General features: G+C 48.0%; 1 protein-coding gene across 1 annotated transcript in view; it reads right to left on the bottom strand.

Moving 5' to 3' along the window:
- tprg1 (tumor protein p63 regulated 1) overlaps nucleotides 1-17,178 on the bottom strand; it is a 60,315-nt gene extending 43,137 nt beyond the window's left edge. The window contains exons 1-3 of the mRNA XM_063045239.1: nucleotides 16,624-17,178; nucleotides 10,050-10,141; nucleotides 5,816-5,992 (exon numbers count right to left, since the gene is read on the bottom strand). Of these exons, the coding sequence (XP_062901309.1) occupies nucleotides 5,816-5,992; nucleotides 10,050-10,141; nucleotides 16,624-16,770 (416 nt within the window). The 5' untranslated portion in view covers nucleotides 16,771-17,178. The remainder of the gene's footprint in view (nucleotides 1-5,815; nucleotides 5,993-10,049; nucleotides 10,142-16,623) is intronic.
- Nucleotides 17,179-23,294: the final 6,116 nt, after the last annotated feature.

The raw sequence follows: 23,294 nt of genomic DNA, 5'->3' as shown, positions 1-23,294 counted from the left end.
AGTGGTGCAGCCAGTCAGAATGCTCTCTATGGTGTCATCTTACCCTTTCTGAAGTTCTCAATCAGTTCTTTGGTTTTACCGACGTTGATGCGACACCATTCTAAGTATATTTTGTTTATAACTAGCTGATACCTCACTCCTGTATGCCTTCTCATCACCATCTGAAATTCTGTCAACAACAGTTGTATGGTCAGCAAATTTATAGATGGCATTTGAGCTGTGCCTAGCCACACAGTCAGGGGTGAAGAGAGAGTAGAGCAGTGGGCTAAGCATACATTCCTGAGGTGCTTCAGTCAGCGAGGTGGAGATGTTATTTCTGATCCACACATGTGGTCTTCTGGTGAGGAAGTCGAGGATGCAGTTGCAGAGGAAGCTACAGAGGTCCAGATTTTGGAGCTTTTTGATCAGAATTGTAGGAATGAATGTGTTAGTCACTGGGCTAACTGTCAATAAACAGCATCTGGATATATTTATTTTGTATTAGACAATAGGTGCAGGAGTAGGCCATTCGGCCCTTCGAGCCAGCACCACCATTCACTGTGATCATGGCTGATCATCCACAATCAGTATCCAGTTCCTGCCTTATTCATAACCTTTGATTCCAGTATCTTTAAGAGCTCTATCCATCTCTTTCTTGAAAGCATCCAGAGACTTGGCCTCCACAGCCTTCTGGGGCAGAGCATTCCATATATCCACCACTCTCTGGGTGAAAAAGTTTTTCCTCAACTCCGTTCTAAATGGCCTACCCCTTATTCTTAAACTGTGGCCTCTGGTTCTGGACTCACCTATCAGCGGGAACATGCTTCCTGCCTCCAGCGTGTCCAATCCCTTAATAATCTTATATGTTTCAATAAGATCCCCTCTCAGCCTTCTAAATTCCAGAGTATACAAGCCCAGTCGCTCCAATCTTTCAACATATGACAGTCCCGCCATCCCGGGAATTAACCTTGTGAACCTACGCTGCACTCCCTCAGTAGCAAGAATGTCCTTCCTCAAATTTGGAGACCAAAACTGCACACAGTACTCCAGGTGTGGTCTCACCAAGGCTCTGTACAACTGCAGAAGAACCTCTTTGCTCTTATACTCAACTCCCCTTGTTATGAAGACCAGCATGCCATTAGCTTTCTTCACTGCCTGCTGTACTTGCATGCTTGCTTTCAGTGACTGATGTACAAGAACACCCAGATCTTGTTATGCTTCCTCTTTTCCTAACTTGACTCCATTTAGATAATAATGTGCCTTCCCGTTCTTACAACCAAAGTGGATAACCTCACATTTATCAACATTAAACTGCATCTGCCCACTCACCCAGCCTGTCCAAGTCACCCTGCATTCTCATAACATCCTCCTCACATTTCACACTGCCACCCAGCTTTGTGTCATCGGCAAATTTGCTAATGTTACTTTTAATTCCCTCATCTAAATCATTAATATATATTGTAAACAGCTGTGGACCCAGCACTGAACCCTGCGGTACCCCACTGGTCACTACCTGCCATTCTGAAAGGGACCCGTTAATCGCTACTCTTTGTTTTCTGTCAGCCAGCCAATTTTCAATCCATGTCAGTACTCTGCCCCCAATACCATGTGCCCTAATTTTGCCCATTAATCTCCTATGTGGGACTTTATCAAAGGCTTTCTGAAAGTCCAGGTACACTACATCCACTGGCTCTCCCTTGTCCATTTTCATAGTTACATCCTCAAAAAATTCCAGCAGGTTAGTCAAGCACGATTTTCCCTTCGTAAATCCATGCTGACTCGGACCAATCCTGTTTCTGCTATCCAGATGTGTTGTAATTTCATCTTTTATAATTGAGTCCCACATCTTTCCCACCACCGACGTCAGGCTAACCGGTCTATAATTCCCTGTTTTCTCTCTTCCTCCCTTCTTGAAGAGAGGGACAACATTAGTCACCCTCCAATCCACAGGGACTGATCCTGAATCTATAGAACATTGGAAAATGATTACCAATGCATCCACAATTTCTAAAGCCACCTCCTTAAGTACCCTGGGAGGCAGACCATCAGGTCCCGGGGACTTATCAGCCTTCAGACCCAACAGCCTATCCAATGCCATTTTCTGCCTAATATAAATTTCCTTCAATTCATCCATTACCCTAGTCTTTTGGCCACTATTACATCTGGGAGATTGTTTGTGTCTTCCCTAGTGAAGACAGATCCAAAGTACCTGTTCAACTCATCTGCCATTTCCTTGTTCCCCACAATAAATTCACCCACTTCTGTCTTCAAGGGCCCAATTTTGGTCTTAACTATTTTTTTCCTTTTCACATACCTAAAGAAGCTTTTACTATCCTCCTTTATATTCTTGGCTAGTTTACCTTCGTACCTCATTTTTCTCCATGTATTGCCTTTTTAGTTACCTTCTGTTGCTCTTTGAAAGTTTCCCAATCCTCCGGCTTCCCACTCGTCTTTGCTATGTTATACTTCTCTTTTATTTTTATACTGTCCATTACTTCCCTTGTCAGCCACTGCCTCCCCTTACTCCCCTTAGGATCTTTCTTCCTCTTTGGAATGAACTGATCCTGCACCTTCTGCATTATTCCCAGAAACACTTGTCATTGCTGTTCCACTGTCATCCCAGCTCGGGTATTGTTCCATTGAACTTTGGCCAGCTCCTCCCTCATAACACCAAAGTTCCCTTTGTCCAACTGTAATACTGACACTTCTGAGTTCCCCTTCTCCCTCTCAATTTGTAGATTAAAATTTATCATATTATGGTCACTCTGTCCTAATGGCTCCTTTACCTCGAGGTCCCTGATCAAATCCGGTTCATTGCACAACACTAAATCTAGAATTGCATTCTCTCTGGTAGGCTCCAGTACAAGCTGTTCTAAGAATCCATCTCGGAGGCACTCCACAAACTCCCTTTCTTGGGGTCCAGTACCAACCTGATTCCTCCAGTCTACCTGCATGTTGAAATCCCCCATGACAACTGTAGCATTACCTTTGTGACATGCCAATTTTAACTCTTGATTCAACTTACACCCTACATCCAGACTACTGTTTGGGGGCCTGTGGATAACTCCCATTAGCGTCTTTCTACCCCGAGAATTTCTCAGTTCTATCCATACTGACTCTACGTCTCCTGATTCTATGTCCCCCCTCGCAAGGGACTGAATATCATTCCTCACCAACAGAGCCACCCCACCCCCTCTACCCATCAGTCTGTCCTTTTGATAGGACGTATACCCTTGAATATTCATTTCCCAGGCCCTGTCCACTTGAAGCCATGTCTCTGTTATTCCCACAACGTCATACTGACCAATTTCCAACTGAGCCTCAAGCTCATCCACTTTATTTCTTATACTCCGTGCATTCATATATAATGCTTTTAATTCATTACTCCCCTCACCTCCCATATCAATTCCTATTTCACTTGGCCATACTGTACAATCCCTTCTTGAGCTTTCTGCTCCGTTGATTCTGTTGTCTTTCTTAACCTTTCTTATTCTCACTTTCCCTTTAACTCCATCCTTATGTTTCCAGTTTGTCCCCTCCCCCCCACTACTTAGTTTAAACACACCCCTGTTGCAGTGGCAAACCTGCCTGCCAGAATGCTGGTGTCCCGCTTATTAAGGTGTAAGATTGTCCAAAAAGATGTGGCTGAAGAGTTTGTGTAGTTTGTGGAGGCATTAATTATGATCACTAGATTCTGGCATGGTTCCAGAGACTGGAAAATTGCAAATGTCACTCAATTTTCAACAAGGGAGAGCAGAAGAAAGAAAATTACAGGCCATTTAGTCTGACCTCATTAGTTGGGATGACGTTGGAGACCATTGTCAAGGACGAGATTTCAGAGATTTCATAGGATGGTTTCTAAAGGAGAAATCTTGCCTGACAAATCAGTTGAAATTCTTTACAGAAATAACAAGCAGGATAGACAAAGGGGAATTGCATAATGTTGTGTACTTGGATTTTCAGAGGGCCTTTGACAAGGTGAGGCTGCTTAACAAACTACGAGCCCATGGTATTACAGGAAAGATACTAGAATGGCTGACTGGCAGGAGGCAAAGAGTGGGAATAAAGGGAGCCTTTTCTGGATGGGTGCCAGTGACTAGTGGTGTTCCACAGGGGTCAGTGCTAGAGCGGTTTCTGTTTACGCTATACATCAACGATCTGGATGCCAAAATTGATGGGTTTGCGGGTGATACAAATATAGGTGGAGGGGGAGGCAGTTCCGAGGAAGTGGAGGAGGAATGAGAATCAGGTTTAATATCACCAGGGTATGTCATGAAATTTATTAACTTTGCTGCAGCAGTACGATGCAATACATGACAACCAAACAAAAAACTGAATTACATTAATATATATGTATATTAAACAGATAAATAATACCAAAAAAACAGAAATTTACAAAAAAAAAGTAGTGAGCTGGTGTTCATGGGTTCGATGTCCATTCAGAAATCAATGGCAGAGGGGAAGAAGCTGTTCCTGAATCGCTGAGTGTGTGCCTTCATGCTTCTGTACCTCCTACCTGACGGTAACAGTGAGAAAAGGGCATGCTCTGGGTGGTAGGAGAATAGGCAAAGAAATGACAGATGGAATACAGTGTTGGGAAGTGTATGTTCATGCACTTTAGTAGAAGAAATAAAAGTGTACACTATTTTCGAAATGGAGAGCAAATTAAAAAATTCTGAGGTGTAAAGGGACTTGAGAGGGCTTGTGCAAAATTTCCTGAAGGTTAATTTGCAGGTTGAGTCTTGGTGAGGAAGGCAAATGCAATGTTAGCATTCATTTCAAGAGGACCAGAATATAAAAGCAAGGACGTAATGTTGAGGCTTTATAAGGCACTCCTGAGGCCTGACTTGGAGTATTGTGAGCAGGTTCGGCCCCCTACCTAAGATGTGCTAGCATTGGAGAGTGTCCAGAGGAAGTTCACAAGAATCATTCCAGGATTGAAAGGGTTAATGTACGAGCAGCAATTCTAGTTCCGGGCTTGTACTTCCTGGAATTTTGAAGAACAACAGGGGATCTCATTGGAACCTACTGATTGTTGAAAGGCCTATATGGATTGGATGAGGACGGGATGTTTCCTATAGTGGGATAGTCTATGACCAAAGGATATACCCTCAGAATAGAGGGATGTCCATTTAGAACGGAGATGAGGAAGAATTTCTTTAGCCAGAGGGTGGTGAATCTGTGGACTTCATTGCCACAGGCAGCTGTGGAGGGCAAGTCATTGGGTATATTTAAAGCGGAGGTTGATAGTTCCTTGATTAGTCAAGATGTCAATTGCTATGGGCAGAAGGCAGGAGATTGGGGCTGAGAGGGAACTGGATCAGCCATGATAAAATGGTGGAACAGACTCGATGGGCCAAATGGCCTAATTCTGCTCCTATGTCTTACGGTCTTATAGGAAAGGGCCAGTAATATCATGAAGGATCCCACCTACCCTGTTCATGGACTGCTTGTCTCACTCCCAACAGGGAGGAGACTATGTAGCATCCACACCAGGACCATCAGACTCAAAAACAGTTACTTTCCCCAAGCAGTAAGACTGATCAACACCTCCACCCACTGACCTACCACTCCACACCCCCAACCACCACTACTTTATCATTTCCTGTCAGTCACCTTGTGTACAGACACTCCTGTGCCTAGTGTCACTTTATGGACAATCAATCTATGAAAAGAAGCTATCTTATGTGTTTATATTTATTGTGCTTTTATTATTCTGTTCTTTATCTTACTGTGTTTTTTAATGCTGTATCGGATCCAGAATAACAGTTATTTCATTTTCCTTTACACTTGTGCAATGGAAATGACATAAAACAGTCCTGAAGATGAAGCTTACCTGCTGATGGAGTATTCCGGAAAGGTGAGCTGGCCATAACAGATCTTGTCTATGTAGTTGAGGGGAACCTTGCGACACCACTGGAAATTCAGCATCACAAAATCGTACTTACAGATGACCAGTGACTTTTCAGTGATCATCACAATGCGCTCCTTCTCGTTGTTCCAGTGATCCACCCTGCAACGACACCAGGTATCGGCAATGACAGGACCGTACCCCAGGTATCGGCAATGACAGGACTGTACCCCAGGTACAGACAACGACGGGACCGTACCCCAGGTACAGACAACGACGGGACCGTACCCCACGTATCGGCAATGACAGGACTGTACCCCAGGTACAGACAACGACGGGACCGTACCCCAGGTATCGGCAATGACAGGACTGTACCCCAGGTACAGATAACGACGGGACCGTACCCCATGTATCGGCAATGACAGGACTGTACCCCAGGTACAGATAACGATGGGACCGTACCCCACGTATCGGCAATGACAGGACTGTACCCCAGGTACAGACAACGACGGGACAGTACCCCAGGTACAGACAACGACGGGACCGTACCCCAGGTATCGGCAATGACGGGACCGTACCCCAGGTATCGGCAATGACGGGACCGTACCCCAGGTACAGACACCGACGGGACAGTACCCCAGGTATCGGCAATGATGGGACCGTACCCCAGGTATCGGCAATGACGGGACCGTACCCCAGGTATCAACAATGCCGGACCGTACCCCAGGTACAGACACCGACGGGACAGTACCCCAGGTATCGGCAATGACGGGACCGTACCCCAGGTATCAACAATGCCGGACCGTACCCCAGGTACAGACACCGACGGGACAGTACCCCAGGTATCGGCAATGACGGGACCGTACCCCAGGTATCGGCAATGACGGGACCGTACCCCAGGTATCAACAATGCCGGACCGTACCCCAGGTACAGACACCGACGGGACAGTACCCCAGGTATCGGCAATGACGGGACCGTACCCCAGGTATCAACAATGCCGGACCGTACCCCAGGTATAGACAACGATGGGACAGTACCCCAGGTATCTGCAATGACGGGACAGTACCCCAGGTATCGGCAATGACGGGACAGTACCCCAGGTATCAACAATGCCGGACCGTACCGCAGGTACAGACAACGACGGGACCGTACCCCAGGTACAGACACCGACGGGACTGTACCCCAGGTATCGGCAACGACGGGACCGTACCCCAGGTACAGACAACGACGGGACTGTACCCCAGGTACAGACAATGACAGGACTGTACCCCAGGTATCGGCAACGACGGGACCGTACCCCAGGTACAGACAACGACGGGACTGTACCCCAGGTACAGACAATGACAGGACTGTACCCCAGGTATCGGCAACGACTGGACCGTACCCCATGTACTAACAGGACTGTACCCCAGGTTCTTGCTCTAAGGGACATCAAGGACGCGAGTTTCTCCGAGGAATGTCAGAGATGTGTGTTTCAAGTTTAAGTTTCATAGTCATTGAAGCATACATGAATATAGCCAAACAAAACAGTTACGTCAAGGCGCAAAACACAGTACCGACAGTCACACATGGTACAAGGCACGTATAACATGTATAATTATGATGGCAGAAAACACACAATCACAGAAAAAATCAGAATGTAGCTCGAGTCTCTGAGTGCAAGACCAATGATGTGGAGTGGGGCATTTTTGTGCAGGTCCATAGCTGCCTGAAAAGGTCACACAAGTAGAAAAGACGTACAGCTTTTATCAGCTGGGTTGTCAAGTAGAAGTCATGTTGCAGGTCATTAAAGCTCAGCTCAGGCCACACCTGGAGTATTGCGTGCAGTTCCGATCACTCTATTACGGGAATGATGTGGAGGCCTCGGAGAGGATGCAGAAGAGGTTCACCCGGATGCCGCCTAGCTCCAAGGAGAGGCTGGGATGTTCTCTCTGGAGCATCAAAGGGTGACGGGAGATCTGTCTGACATTGTCAGAGGTAGAGATGTAGTCCATTTCCTGGGGTGGAAATGTCAGTTCACTGTCCTCGTGACGAGACCTCAGTGGTGGCAGGGTATTCATTAGTCTCACAGCTTGAGCTTAACGTGAGAAGGGGGAAGTTTCAAAGTACAAGGTGAGTATTTCATTTTCACAGGGAGTGGGAGGTGATGCCAGGCTGGTGGTGCAATCAGACACAAGGGCAGGTGTGAGCAAGTATCGCGTCTACCTGCAGTGGCATTAGGTGACTTTCTCCACAGCCTCAGAATTGAGGGGCGTCCACTTAGAACAGAGATGAGGAGGAATTCCTTTGGCTAGAGGGTGGTAAATCTGTGGAAATCATGTCATTGGGTTTGTTCAAAGCAGAGCTTGATAGGCTCATGATTAGGATGCTAAAGGTTACAGGGAGAAGGCAGGACAATGGGGTTGAGAAGGATTATAAGACAGACATGATAGAATAGTGGTGCAGACTCCATGGGCTGAATGGCCTAATTCTTCTCCTATGACTGGTGGACTTACGATTCACTCAACGTCAGGAATTGCGAAGAGTTGATTATTGACTGTACGAGGAGCAAATTGGAGGTCCCTAAGCCAGTCCTCATGAGGAGATAATGTCAGCAACTTTAAATTTAAATTTCTCAGCATTACCACATCAGAGCAGCTTGTTGCAAGTGCCATCACCAAGAAGGTAAACCCTTCTTAAAGATTCAGCACATCATCAAAACAGGATTTTTCAAAAGGGAGGAGGAGATGACGCCGCGACAGCAGCACGCGCGGCCTCTCCGGTGATGAATATCTGTTACAAGTAGGGGACCGTGCACAATCTGATTTGATGGAGACAGACGTGAGAATACGGAGGAACACCTGGAAAACTTCTGAAATGCCCGCTTCGCTGTCGCTGCTACTGTGTGGTAACCGGAATCTCTGGAGCAGAAGGCCCCAAAACCTGGGCTTTGCTTGTTTCAGCAGCCGGGGCTAGGTCGAAGGTGCTCGGCAGAGGATGGCGCTCGGGAGGCTGTATCGGAGGGACTGGTCGGAAGCTCGAAGTTTTCGGATGGACGGACTCAGTGTCGGTTGCTTCCAAGGCATTGGCAAGTTGACGGTTCCTGGAGGTTTATGGCAGGGAGTTTCTCCCTTTTGCCGCCTGCTATCAGGGACTTGGGGAGTCGATCGACTCGGGGACTTATGAGACTTTATTTACCGTGCCCATGGTTTGTTCTTCATCAAATTATGGTATTGCTTTGCACTGCTGTAACTGTATGTTATAATTATGTGGTTCTGTCAGTGTTAGTCTTTGGTTTGTCCTGTTTTCACACCGGAGGAACGTTGTATCATTTCTTAATGCATGTATGCATTTCTAAATGACAATAAAAGAGGACTGAGTGATCTCATAATCCAAACATCTGTGGATGCACAGTGGAGAGCACCCTGACTGACTGGAAGACGGCCTGATATGGAAACAGCAATGCAGGAGTGATAATGTCTATGGAAAATGGTGGATACAGGCCAGTCCATCACAGTATTCAGCATCCTACCATCAGCCTGTGTCAAGGATGCCTGGTGCTGTTCCTTTGGGACCATGACACAGCTGGGTAGAACTGGGATGTAGCCACCATTTTCTTTATACAATCAAATGAAACAATGTTCATCCAGACCACGAAACAAAGTGTACCCACAAACCACCTATCACATACAGCACAATAGACAATATTACCATAAACAACTTCATAAAATATAATTCAAAATGCATGTAGTGCAGTGCACAGCTCAGGTAAACAGCAAACAGTTCACTGTCCGAGTGAGGAGACCTCGGTGGTGACAGGGTAGTCATTAGTCTCTCAGTCTGAGGGAAGGAGCTGTTACCCACTCTGAAGGTGAGTCTGGGGGCAGATCGGTCATTCTCACAGAGAGACGCACTACGTACCAGGCTGTTCACCTGACTGAGATGCTCCCATCAGCCATTTTAATTTATGGACAATTTCCAGCAGCTGGCTAACCTAGTAACCTGCACACCACTGGAATGTGGGAGGGGACTGGAACACCCAGTCATGGGGAGAGTATGCAGACTCCACATAGACAGCACCAGGGGTCAGGGTTGGAGTAGAGACCACAAACAGAGGGTATGTTGTTGGAAGTGCCCACCGCACGCTGGACTGAACTCTCGTCTTGCGGCAGACAGCTGTTCAGTGAGGTGGGGTGAGAAATGATACACAGACCATGTGTGTGATGTGTCAGTACTCACTCTGTCAGCAGCCAATTGCTTTGTAGTGGTCCATCTGTCTGTGGGTCTATCTGGGCCTGGATGTCAGCCAAGGCCTGCTCAAGCATTCCAGGCTGGAAGAAAGAGAAGAGTGCACCAACGTTAGTGACTGGCTTAGGGAGGGAGGCCTGTTTTGCCAGTTGGCCTGCATTCTACACCGTGAGCAAGTCAGGTCACTATTCTGTGCACAGGTAGATCCCAGGAGTGGCTGTCAGCGACAGTCCAGTTGATCTGACTTCCGGTGAGCATACACAACGGCACTCGATAAACCTGAGAAGAAAAGCCATAGGGGACGATTGTTACATAGAATGTAACAGTACAGTACAGGACCTTTGGCCCACGATGTTGTGACAATTGTTACTACTCCAAGGTGAATCTAACCCTTGCATCTTCATAACCATCCATTTGCCTATCTAAGGGTCTCTGAAATGCCCCTAATGAATGTGTCTCTACCCTGGCAGGCACCCACCAGTCTCTGTGTGAAGAACTCACCTCTGATATCCCCCTATACTCTCCTCCAATCACTTTAAAATTATGTCCTCTCATATTAGCCATTTCCACCCTGAGAAAAAGTACCCACTGTCCACTCGATCTATGCCTCTTATCATCTTGTACACCTCTATCTCCTCCGTCACTCCAAAGAGAAAAGTCCCTCCTGAACCTATCCTCATATGTGTATGCTCTCTAATCCAGACAGCCTCCTGGTAAATCTCCTCGGCACTCTCTCTAAACCTTCCACATCCTTCCTATATGAGGCAATCACAGCGTAAGTGTGGTTTGACCTGTGTGTTATAGAGCTACAACATTACCTCCCGCCTCTGGAACTCAGCCCCAGACTAATGAAGGCCAACAAGCCATACACCTTCTCAACTACTCTATCAACATGCACAGCAACCTTGAAGGAGATATGGACGTGAACCCCAAGATCCCTCTGTTCCTTCACACCATTAAGAATCCTGCCATTAACCCTGCACTCTGACTTCAGCTGCAACCTTCCAAAGTGAATTAATCCACACTTTTCTGGATTGAACTCCATCTGCCACTTCTCAGCTCTGCATCCTGTCAATGTCCTGTTGTAACCCACAACAACCTTCCACACTGTCCACACAACCAACAGTAAGTCATTTGCAAACTTACTAACCCGCCCTTCGCTTTTTCATCCAAGTTATTTATAAAAATCACAAACAGCAGGGATCCCAGAACAGATTCCTGCGTAACGCCACTAGTCACTGACATTCAGACAGAATACACTCTGGGTACAAACAATTTCTATCTTCTCTGGGCAAGTCATTTCTGAATCAACACGGACGTTCCCTTGAATTCCATGCCTCCTGACTTTCTGAATGAACCAAGTTGTAGATTTATGTATATTAAGGGAAGTGAGGGTATATCAGGTAACCTCTAGGTTATCTTTCACATACAGCAATGGAGTAGGCCTCCATGTCTTCTGACCAAGGATGATTCCAGGTATGAAAGGGTTAACATATGAGAAGCTTGTGATGGCTCTGAAAGGCGTAGACAGAGTAGACGTGGAAAGGATGTTTCCCATGGTGGGGGAGTCTAGGACAAGAGGACACAGCCTCAGGATAGAGGGGTGCCCTTTCAAAAGAGATGCGGACAAACTTCTTTAATCATAGGGTGGTGAATTTGTGGAATTTATCACCACAGGCAGCTGTGGGGGCCAGATTGTAGGGTGCATTTAAGGCAGAGCTTGATAGGTTCTTGATTGGACACAAGGTTAAGAGGAGAACACCAAGGAGTGGGGTTGAAGAGGAGAAAAAAGGATCAGCCATGATTAAATAGCAGAGCAGATTCGATGGGCTAAACGGCCAATTCTGCTCCCATGTCTTATGGTGGTAATAGAGGGGATGTGGGGAGGATGTTTCCCATCGTGGGTGAGTCTAGGACCAGAGGGCACATAGCAGATTAGACTAGAGGAACATCCATTTTGAGCAGAGATGAGAAGGAATATTTTCAGCTAGAGGGTGGTGGATCTGTGGAATTCTTTGCTAGAGACAGCAGTAGAAGCCAAATCACTAGATACATTTAAGGCAGAGCTTAACAGGTTCTTGATTAATCAGGGCACCAAAGGTTACAGGGAGAGGATAGGAGAATGGGGTTGAGAGGGATAATAAATCAGCCATGATGGAATGGCAGACCAGACTTGATGGCTGACAGGCCTAATTCTGCCTTCGCGTCTGATGATCTGATAGTCTTGTTACTACCCCAGGCTCTGCTCTTAAGAGTTTCAGATACATGATGCAAAGGTACACAGCTGACGAACCCCAGTGCCATATATCCATATCCAGGCATTTGATATTTCTTTTGAATGAACTCAGCCACTCTCTAGCCTGAACATGGAATATAGAACAGTACAGGCCCTTCGGCCCACAATGCTGACTTTTTAAATTTTCTCTAAGATGGATCCCTTCCACATGGCCGTCCATTTTTCTATCATTCATGTGCCCACCTAAGGGTCCCTTAAATGTCCCTGGTATATCTGCCTCCTCCACCACCACCCAGAGCATCACGTTCCACACACCCACCACTCTCTGTGTAAGGAACCTACCTCAAACATCCCTCCTAAACTTTCCCACAATTATCTTGAAATTACTTATAAATTTTATTTGGCAATACAGCTTGTAACAGGCTCTTCCATCCCTCTGAACCGTACAAGACAGCAACCCATCAATTTAATCCTAGCCGAATCAGGGGATAATTTACGATGACCAAGTAACCTACTAACCAGAACGTTTGACCTGTGGGAGGAAATGGGACCAGACAAAGGGAACCCATGTGTTTATGGGGACAATGTACAAACTTTCTTACAGAGGTCACTGGAATTGAACTCCGAACTCCGACCTCCGACACTCCAAGCCGCAGTGGCATTGCGCTAACTGCCACACCACCACGGTGCTCCCTGGTATTAGCCACTTCCATCCTGGGAAAGATTTCTGAAGATTCAGCCCACTCTCAGTGATGAAAGTGTTGATTTCAGACCTGAGCCTACCGCCCCTCGTGACCCCCAATCCTTGTGTCTCAGGCAGACAATCTCTCTCCCTATATTGAGACGCTTATTGTAGCCGAGAACTTAGCAAGTTTCACCAAGGATCACAATTCCATCTCCTTGACCACAGCATTGGAGAGGGATAGGAACAGACAAGTTAGGGAAATGTTAAACTGGAGTAAGGGGAAATATGAGGCTATCAGGCAGGATTTTGGAAGCATAAATTGGAAAGAGATGTTCTTAGGGAAACGTACGGAAGAAATGTGGCAAATGTTCGGGGGATACGTGCGTGGGGTTCTGCATAGGTACATTCCAATAAGACAGGAAAAGGATGGTAGGGTACAGGAACCATGGTGTACAAAGGCTGTTGTAAATCTAGTCAAGAAGAAAAGAAGAGCTTACGAGAGGTTCAAATCAAAGGTGATGATAGAGATCTAGAAGATTATAAGGCTAGCAGAAATTAGGAGAGCCAGAAGGGGCCATGAGAAGGCCTTGGCGGACAGGATTAAGGAAAACCCCAAGGCATTCTATAAGTATGTGAAGAGCAAGAGGATAAGACATGAGAGAATAGGACCAATCAAGTGTGACAGTGGAAAAGTGTGTATGGAACCTGAGGAGATGGCAGAGGTACTTAATGAATACTTTGCTTAGTATTCACTACGGAAAAGAATCTTAAGTGTTTGTAGTGATGACTTGCAGCAGACTGATAAGCTTGAGCAAGTAGCTATTAAGGAAGAGGATGTGCTGGAGCTTTTGGAAAGCATCAAGTTGGATAAGTCACCGGGACCGGGCGGGATGTACCCCAGGCTACTGTGGGAAGCGAGGGAGGAGATTGCTGAGCCTCTGGCAATGATGTTTGCATTATCAATGGGGATGGAAGAGGTTCTGGAGGACTGGAGGGTTGTGGATGTTGTTCCATTATTCAAGAAAGGGAGTAGAGATAGCCCAGGAAATTATAGGCTAGTGAGTCTTACTTCAGTGGTTGGTAAGTTGATGGAAAAGATCCAGAGAGGCAGCATTTTTGAACATTTGGAGAAGCATAATATGATTAGGAGGAGTCAGTATGGCTTTATCAAAGGCAGGTCGTGCCTTATGAGCCTGATTGAATTTTTTGAGGATATGACTAAACACATTGATGAAGGTAGAGCAGTAGATGTAGTGTATATGGATTTCAGCAAGGCATTTGATAAGGTACTCCATTCAAGGCTTCTTGAGAAAGCAAGGAGGCACGGGATCCAAGGTGACATTGCTTTGTGGATCCAGAACTGGCTTGCCCACAGAAGACAAAGAGTGCTTGTAGACAGATCACATTTTGCATGGAGGTCGGTGACCAGTGGTGTGCCTCAGGGATCTGTTCTGGGACCCCTACTCTTTGCGATTTTTATAAATGACCTGGATGAGGAAATGGAGGGATGGGTCAGTAAATCTGCTGATGACACAAAGGTTGGGGATGTTGTGGATAGTGTGGAGAGCTGTCAGAGGTTACAGCGGGACATCGATAAGATGCAAAACTGGGTTGAGAAGTGGCAGATGGAGTTCAACCCAGATAAGTGTGAGGTAGTTCATTTTGGTCAGTTAAATATGATGGCAGAATATAGCATTAATGGCAAGACTCTTGGCAGGGTGGAGGATCAGTGGGATCTTGGGGTCTGAGTCCATAGGACATTAAAAGCTGCTGTGCAGGTTGACTCTGTGGTTAAGAAGGCGTACGATGCATTGGCCTTCATCAATTGTGGGATTGAGTTTAAGAGCCGAGAGGTAATGTTGCAGCTATATAGGTCCTGGTCAGACCCCACTTGGAGTACTGTTCTCAGTTCTGATCACCTCACTACAGGAAGGACGTAGAAACCATAGAGAGGGTGCAGAGGAGATTTACAAGGATGTTGCCTGGATTGGGGAGCATGCCTTATGAGAATAGGTTGAGTGAACTCGCCTTTTCTCCTTGGAGCAACAGAGGATGAGAGGTGACCTGACAGAGGTGTGTAAGATGATGAGAGGCATTGATCGTGTGGATAGTCAGATGCTTTTTTCTAGGAATAAAATGGCTATCGTTAGAGGGCATAGTTTTAGGATGCTTGGAAGTAGGAACAGAGGAGATGTCAGGGGTAAGTTCTTTTTACGCAGAGAGTGGCGAGTGCGTGGAATGGGCTGCTGGTGACGGTGGTGGTGGCGGAAATGATAGGGTCTGAAGAGACTCCTGCATGGATACATGGAGCTTAGAAATATCGAGGGCTATGAGTAAGCCTAGGTAGTTCTAAGGTAAGGACATGTTCGGCACAGCTCTGTGGGCTGAAGGGCCTGTATTGTGCTGTAGGTTTTCTATGTTTCAAGGTTCTCTCTGGTTCTCTCAGAGGACATAAAATACAGAACAGTACATCACTTTCCAATTTCCCCTGGGATCAATAAAGTATGACTATGACTATCACAGGATCAGCAATGTTGAGCCGACCAATTAAATTAGTAAACAAATGGCCAACCAAACGAATCCCTTCTGCCAACAAAGTGTCCATTCCTTCCATTTTCTTTGCATTGATGAGCCTAGCTAAGCGAATTTTTAATGTCCTTGATGTACCGGCTCCTACCACCACCCCAGGCACCCACCACTGTGTAGAAAAAACACTTGCCCCTCACATCTCCTTTGAAAACCTCTGATATAAGACATTTCATCCCTAGAAAAAAGATGCAGCTCCCCACTAGCACCCTCCTTCTAACCCTCTCACCGAATCTCCGCAATGCTCACTGCTCAGGTCACCTCTGACCCTAACCCAGATCACCCTTGACATCAGCACACCTTGAACCCTGACCCCAATCACCCTTGACCTAGGTATAATTGTACCCTGACCCTGATCACCCCTGAACTAGGCACACCTCGGACCCTGACCCCGATCACCCCTGACCTCAGCATAATTGGACCCTGACCCACATCACCCCTGACCTCGGCACACCTTGAACCCTGACCCACATCACCCCTGATCTAGGAATATTTGGACCTTGACCCCGATCACCCCGATCCCAAGAACATAAAACCCAGGAGCAGAATTAGGCCATTTGACCCATCCAGTCTGCTTCACCAGTCCTTCATGGCTAATTTATTATCCCTCTCAGCCCCATTTTCCTGCCTTCTCCCTGTAAACTTTGACACCCTGACTAATCAAGAACCCACCACCTTCCACTTTAAATATACTGAATGATTTGCCCTCCATAGCCCCCTGTGGCAGTGAATTAGACAAATTCACCACACTCTGGCTAAAGAAATTCCTCCTCATCCCTGTTCTAAATGGACGTCCCTCTATTCTGAGGCTGCTTCCTGCTCCTAGGAAACCTCTATAGGAAACATCCTCTCCACATCCACTCTATCCAGGCCTTTCAGTATTCACTGAGACCCCTCTCATTCTTTGAAACGCCAGAGAGTACAGGCCCAGAGCCATCAAACACTTAACCCTGCCCCGGGTCATTGCTACCCAGATCACCCCTGACACCGTGACCCTCGCCCAGATCACCCCTGGCCTTGACCTAGGTCAGCCCGACTTTGAATTCCGATTACTGTACCCGGAGCACGAAGAACTTCCTGAGCCTGGACTCTCGTGGGACAGCAGCGGGTCCCGGGTTCGGGGCCGCCTTCTGTTCGGTCCCGCCCGGCGCAGGTGGGTTCAGCCCCGGCGTCGGGGACTCGCCTGCATCCCAGTCAGACTTCATGGGATCCCGAGATTCAGAGCAGGGAGGGTACACCAACTGTCGAACAGTCTTCGGGCGAGTCCGACCGATGCGCCTGTTCCGTGTCCCGCAGGTGCGTATGCCCAGGGGTCCCGACCGCTGTACCTGTCGTGGAGGTGCCGGAGAGTGCAGGTGGAGAGCCGGGGGACGGGGGGACGGGACGGGAACAGCGCAGGTCTGGTTGTTTTGTTCCTCAATCTGCCTATTTCCTTGTTCCTGGTTTGCTTCGGGGCGGGACGTCGCGGCCGAGGTGCGACAACGGACAGAGAGGAGCGGTTACAACTGCAGGGAGCGGCGGCGAAGAGGGGCGCAGGTGAGCGGTGCCCACGCCCAGCAGGTCGGGCAGCGTACGTGGAGCCTGAAGCAGAGGTTATAGTCAATTTACCGGGCGCCCTTGACTAACAACCTCGTGGGGCATTGAGTTCACGCTGCCAGTGAGCGTCCCGACAACCCGTCTCTCCCAAAATACGTACTGCCCTTAAAACCACCGCTCTAGTTTAGACAAGTAGAGACTCGCTGACAGCTCCCAAACCGCCGCCCCGATGGTGGAGCTATACTGCACGCAAACAAGCCTTCCAGCCCTCCTTGTCTATGCTGACCAAGGTGTTTAGCCCATACTTTAAACCTTACCTATCCTTGTACCGTCCAAGTATCCTTCAGATTTTGTTAATCAGCTCTGACAGCTTGTTCCATTATGGGTGGAAAAGGTTGCCCCAGGCCCCTGTTAAATGTCTCCCCTATTACCTTAAACTTCTGCCTTCTAGTTTTCAACTGCCCACCTTGCCTACATTTCTCCTAATGGTTATGATCACAACCACTCACCCTAACACTAATCCTATGCTCCTTAATGCAAATATCTAATCAGCCAATCATGTGGCAGCAACTCAATGTATAAAAGCATGCAGACAAGGTCAAGAAGTTCATTCTAAGTCCAAATACATGATTTTTAGCTTTAGAAGGAAGATTCCTGATTGTGAATTGTGTCTATTTGATTCTCCACTAGAAAAAGTCAAAGTATTCAAGGTGTCTGGTTTGATGAAAGAAGCGGGTGAATTTATTATGGGGAACAAGGAAATGGCAGATGAGTTGAACAGGTACTTTGGATCTGTCTTCGCTAGGGAAGACACAAACACCTCCCAGATGTAATAGTGGCCAAAGGACCTAGGGTAATGGATGAATTGAAGGAAATTTATATTAGGCAGGAAATGGTGTTGGATAGGCTGTTGGGTCTGAAGGCTGATAAGTCCCTGGGACCTGATGGTCTGCATCCCAGGGTACTTAAGGAGGTGGCTTTAGAAATTGTGGACGCATTGGTAATCATTTTCCAATGTTCTATAGATTCAGGATCAGTTCCTGCGGATTGGAGGGTGGCTAATGTTGTCCCTTTTTTCAAGAAGGGAGGAAGAGAGAAAACAGGGAATTATAGACCAGTTAGCCTGATGTCGGTGGTGGGAAAGACGCTGGAGTCAATTATAAAAGATGAAATTACGACACATCTGGATAGCAGTAACAGGATTGGTCCGAGTCAGCATGGATTTACGAAGGGAAAATCGTGCTTGACTAATCTGGAATTTTTTGAGGTTGTAACTATGAAAATGGACAAGGGAGAGCCAGTGGATATAGTGTACCTGGACTTTCAGAAAGCCTTTGATAAAGTCCCACATAGGAGATCAGTGGGCAAAATTAGGGCACATGGTATTGGGGGCAGAGTACTGGCATGGATTGAAAATTGGCTGGCTGACAGAAAACAAAGAGTAGCGATTAACAGGTCCCTTTCGGAATGGCAGGTGGTGACCAGTGGGGTACCGCAGGGTTCAGTGCTGGGACCGCAGCTGTTTACAATATATATTAATGATTTAGATGAGGGAATTAAAAGTAATGTTAGCAAATTTGCCGATGACACAAAGCTGGGTGGCAGTGTGAAATGTGAGGAGGATGTTATGAGAATGCAGGGTGACTTGGACAGGCTGGGTGAGTGGGCAGATGCAGTTTAATGTTGATAAATGTGAGGTTATCCACTTCGGTGGTAAGGACGGGAAGGCAGATTATTATCTAAATGGAGTCAAGTTAGGAAAAGGGGAAGCACAACGAGATCTAGGTGTTCTTGTACATCAGTCACTGAAAGCAAGCATGCAAGTACAGCAGGCAGTGAAGAAAGCTGATGGCATGCTGGCCTTCATAACAAGGGGAATTGAGTATAAGAGCAAAGAGGTCCTTCTGCAGCTGTACAGGGCCCTGGTGAGACCACACCTGGAGTACTGTGTGCAGTTTTGGTCTCCAAATTTGAGGAAGGACATTCTTGCTATTGAGGGAGTTCAGCGTAGGTTCACAAGGTTAATTCCCGGGATGGCGGGACTGTCATATGTCAAAAGATTGGAGTGACTGGGCTCGTATACTCTGGAATTTAGAAGGCTGAGAGGGGATCTTATTGAAACATAAGATTATTAAGGGATTGGACACGCTGGAGGCAGGAAGCATGTTCCCGCTGATGGGTGAGTCCAGAACCAGAGGCCACAGTTTAAGAATTAGGGGTAGGCCATTTAGAACGGAGTTGAGGAAAAACTTTTTCACCCAGATCGTGGTGGATATATGGAATGCTCTGCCCCAGAAGGCTGTGGAGGCCAAGTCTCTGGATGCTTTCAAAAAAGAGATGGATAGAGCTCTTAAAGATAGCGGAATCAAAGGTTATGGGGATAAGGCAGGAACTGGATACTGATAGTGGATGATCAGCCATGATCACAGTGAATGGTGGTGCTGGCTCGAAGGGCCAAATGGCCTACTCCTGCACCTATTGTCTATTGAAAGACTTACTTGGAGGGTTCATATAGATAAAACAATTGGAAAGTGTGAGAAAGTTTTCAGTGTTATGAGAAGTATTGCTGGATGTGACTGGGGAGCAGGGCAAGAAACTATGTACTTGATATATCTAGCTATGATTAGATCAGTTATTGATTATGGTTGTATTGCTTATGGTTCTACTGCTACGGCGGTGCTTGGAAAACTAGACACTGTGCAGTCCAAAGCACTTAGACACTGTTGTGGAGCTTTTAGAACAACATCAGTCCCGGCATTATGTGTGGAGATGGGAGAAGTGCCTCTACATTTAAGATGAGTTCAGTTGGGGCTGCAGTATTGGGCAAAACTAAATGGATTCAATCACAGCTGTCCATCAAGTGTCTTTTGCAGGGGAAGTCGGAGCGCCAAAGTAAAATTAAAAGATATCCATTTTTAGATTTTGTTAATAACTGGGCTGTGAAATTGAAACTGACTGAGGAAGACATAGTTGACCAAATTTGCTTGCCACCCTTTTTGGCTCTTTCCAGAACCAGAAGTAGACCTATTCCTCCTTTTCCAGCTTAAAGGAAGCAGAGCAATTTCATCAGCTTTGATCACAAATGAATATTTAAATAATAAATGGGGATCTTACCTGAAGATTTTTACTGATGGCTCAGTGGACCCAGAGAGCAGTAGGGCAGGATTTGGGATGTATGTGTCTCAACTTGGAGTTAAGATTGGTCACTGGGTTTCAGATGGTGTTTCTGTCTTTGCAACAGAATTATTAGCAATCCTCTGGGCCTTATGGTGGATAGAAGACTCTCGACCACGTAGGGTTATCATCTGTTCGGATTCTGCTGCTGCCTTAGAGGCTATAAAAGGGAATGAATCAAAAGCTCATCCTTACATAGTTATTGAGATTCTCTTAGTGTTGTTTAGAGTAGGGAAGATGGGTTGTGCAGTTAGATTTTCATGGATACCTGGGGATGCTGGGGTGGAGGGAAATGAAATTGTGGATGGCATTGCAAAGTCTTCCTTACAGAGCAGGCAAGTAGAAATTAGAGTTCCCCTAGGCAGAGCAGAATTGAGAAGTAGGATTAAAAAAGGTATCGAGAAGAAGTGGCAGGAGGATTGGAAAAATGAATTAAAGGGCAGGTATTATTTTTCTAGTCACCCACTAGTTAAAAATGTCTCAGACTGTTACCTTTTAAATCATAGAGATATGGTGAAATTTACAAGACTTAGGTTGGGGCATTGTGGGCTAAACTATTATTTATAGATAATAGGAAAACATCCTACTGGATTATGTGACTGTGGTAGTCCAGAGACAGTCCAGCATGTTTTGCTGAGCTGTAACCGATATAAAATTGAAAGATGTTGTTCAAGAGGCTATGTGGCTTAAATTTATTTTTGGTTTTCTAGTAAATCTTTATTTGGTCATCAAGAGAATCAACATCTGATTGAAGAGTATTATTCAGTTTATACGTGAGACTAGGTTGTATTCGAGAATTTGAGTTCCTTGAAGTTCTATAATTAATTATACATCCTGCAGAGGGCAGTCATATGCCTAGATGCGTCTAAACAGCCAGAAATAGGAGAAGAAGAAGAGGTTCATTTGTTGTTCAGACCAAACATCAGAATTGGGAAGAAATGTGATGCAAGTAACTTTGACTGTGGAATGATTGTTGGTGCCAGACGGGGTGGTTTGAGTATCTCAGAAACTGCTGATCTCCTGGGATTTTCACACAACAGTCTCTAGAGTTTACAGAGGATGGTGTGAAAAACAAAAAAAAATCCAGTGAGTGGCATTTCTGTGGGTGAAATTGCCTTGTTAATGAGAGAGGCCAGAGCTCAATGACCAGGCTGACAGAAAGGTAACAGTAACTCAAATAAACCACGTGTTACAACAGTGCTGACAGAGAACCACCTCTGAACGCCCAACACACGGAAACTTGAAGTGAATGTGCTACAGCAGCAGAAGATCACGAACACACACAGTGGCCACTTTACTAAGTACAGGAGGTTCTTAATAAAATGCCCTGAGTATCACAGTATGCAGTATCACAGGCTGTATATTTAGGTCACCATCACCCCGCACCCACCATCAACACCACGTCCCCACCCAGCACCCATCATCCACACCCTGTCCCCACTCAGCACCCACTACCCCCACCCCATCCCCACTCAGCACCCAATACCCCCACCCCGTCCCCACTCAGAACCCACCACCCCCACCCATCCTCACTCAGCACCCAATACCCCCACCCCCATCCCCAGCCAGCACCCAATACCCCCACCCCCATCCCCAGCCAGCACCCACCACCCCCACCCCCATCCTCAGCCAGCACCCACTACCCCACCCCATCCCCACTCAGCACCCAATACCCCCACCCCGTCCCCACTCAGAACCCACCACCCCCACCCATCCTCACTCAGCACCCAATACCCCCACCCCCATCCCCAGCCAGCACCCACCACCCCCACCCCATCCCCAGCCAGCACCCACTACCCCCACCCCATCCCTGGCCAGCACCCACCATCCCCACCCCATCCCCACCCAGCACCCACCATCCCCACCCCATCCCCACCCCGCACCCACTACCCCCACCCCCATCCCCACTCAGCACTCAATACCCCCACCCCCATCCCCACCCAGCACCCATCATCCACACCCCGTCCCCACTCAGCACCCACTACCCCCACCCCCATCCCCACTCAGCACCCACTACCCCAACCCTGTCCCCTCCCAGCACCCACCACCCCCACCCCCATCCCCACCCCGCACGCACTACCCCACCCATCCCCACTCAGCACCCACCACCCCAACCCCATCCCCAGCCAGCACCCACCACCCCCACTCGGTCCCCACCCAGCACCCATCATCCACACCCCATCCCCACTCAGCACCCACCACCCCCACCCCGTCCCCACCCCGCACCCAAAACCCCCACCCCCATCCCCAGCCAGCACCCACCATCCCCACCCCATCCCCACTCAGCACCCACCACCCCCACCCCCATCCCCAGCCAGCACCTACCACCCCCACCCCATCCCCACCCCGCACCCACTACCCCACCCCATCCCCACTCAGCACCCAATACCCCCACCCCATCCCCACTCAGCACCCACCACCCCCACCCCATCCCCACTCAGCACCCAATACCCCCACCCCCATCCCCAGCCAGCACCCACCACCCCCACCCCATCCCCAGCCAGCACCCACTACCCCCACCCCATCCCCAGCCAGCACCCACCACCCCCACCCCATCCCCAGCCAGCACCCACTACCCCCACCCCATCCCTAGCCAGCACCCACCATCCCCACCCCATCCCCACCCAGCACCCACCATCCCCACCCCATCCCCATCCCGCACCCACTACCCCCACCCCCATCCCCACTCAGCACTCAATACCCCCACCCCCATCCCCACCCAGCACCCATCATCCACACCCCATCCCCACTCAGCACCCACTACCCCAGCCCTGTCCCCTCCCAGCACCCACCACCCCCACACCCATCCCCACCCCGCACGCACTACCCCACCCATCCCCACTCAGCACCCACCACCCCCACCCCATCCCCAGCCAGCACCCACCACCCCCACTCGGTCCCCACCCAGCACCCATCATCCACACCCTGTCCCCACTCAGCACCCACCACCCCCACCCCGTCCCCACCCCGCACCCAATACCCCCACCCCGTCCCCACCCCGCACACACTACCCCACCCC

This window comes from Mobula hypostoma, chromosome 4, assembly GCF_963921235.1.
Source record: "Mobula hypostoma chromosome 4, sMobHyp1.1, whole genome shotgun sequence".
Classification (NCBI taxonomy): domain Eukaryota; kingdom Metazoa; phylum Chordata; class Chondrichthyes; order Myliobatiformes; family Myliobatidae; genus Mobula; species Mobula hypostoma.
The sequence above is the reverse complement of the archived record's forward strand: the minus strand, read 5'-3'. Positions and strand labels throughout refer to the sequence as shown.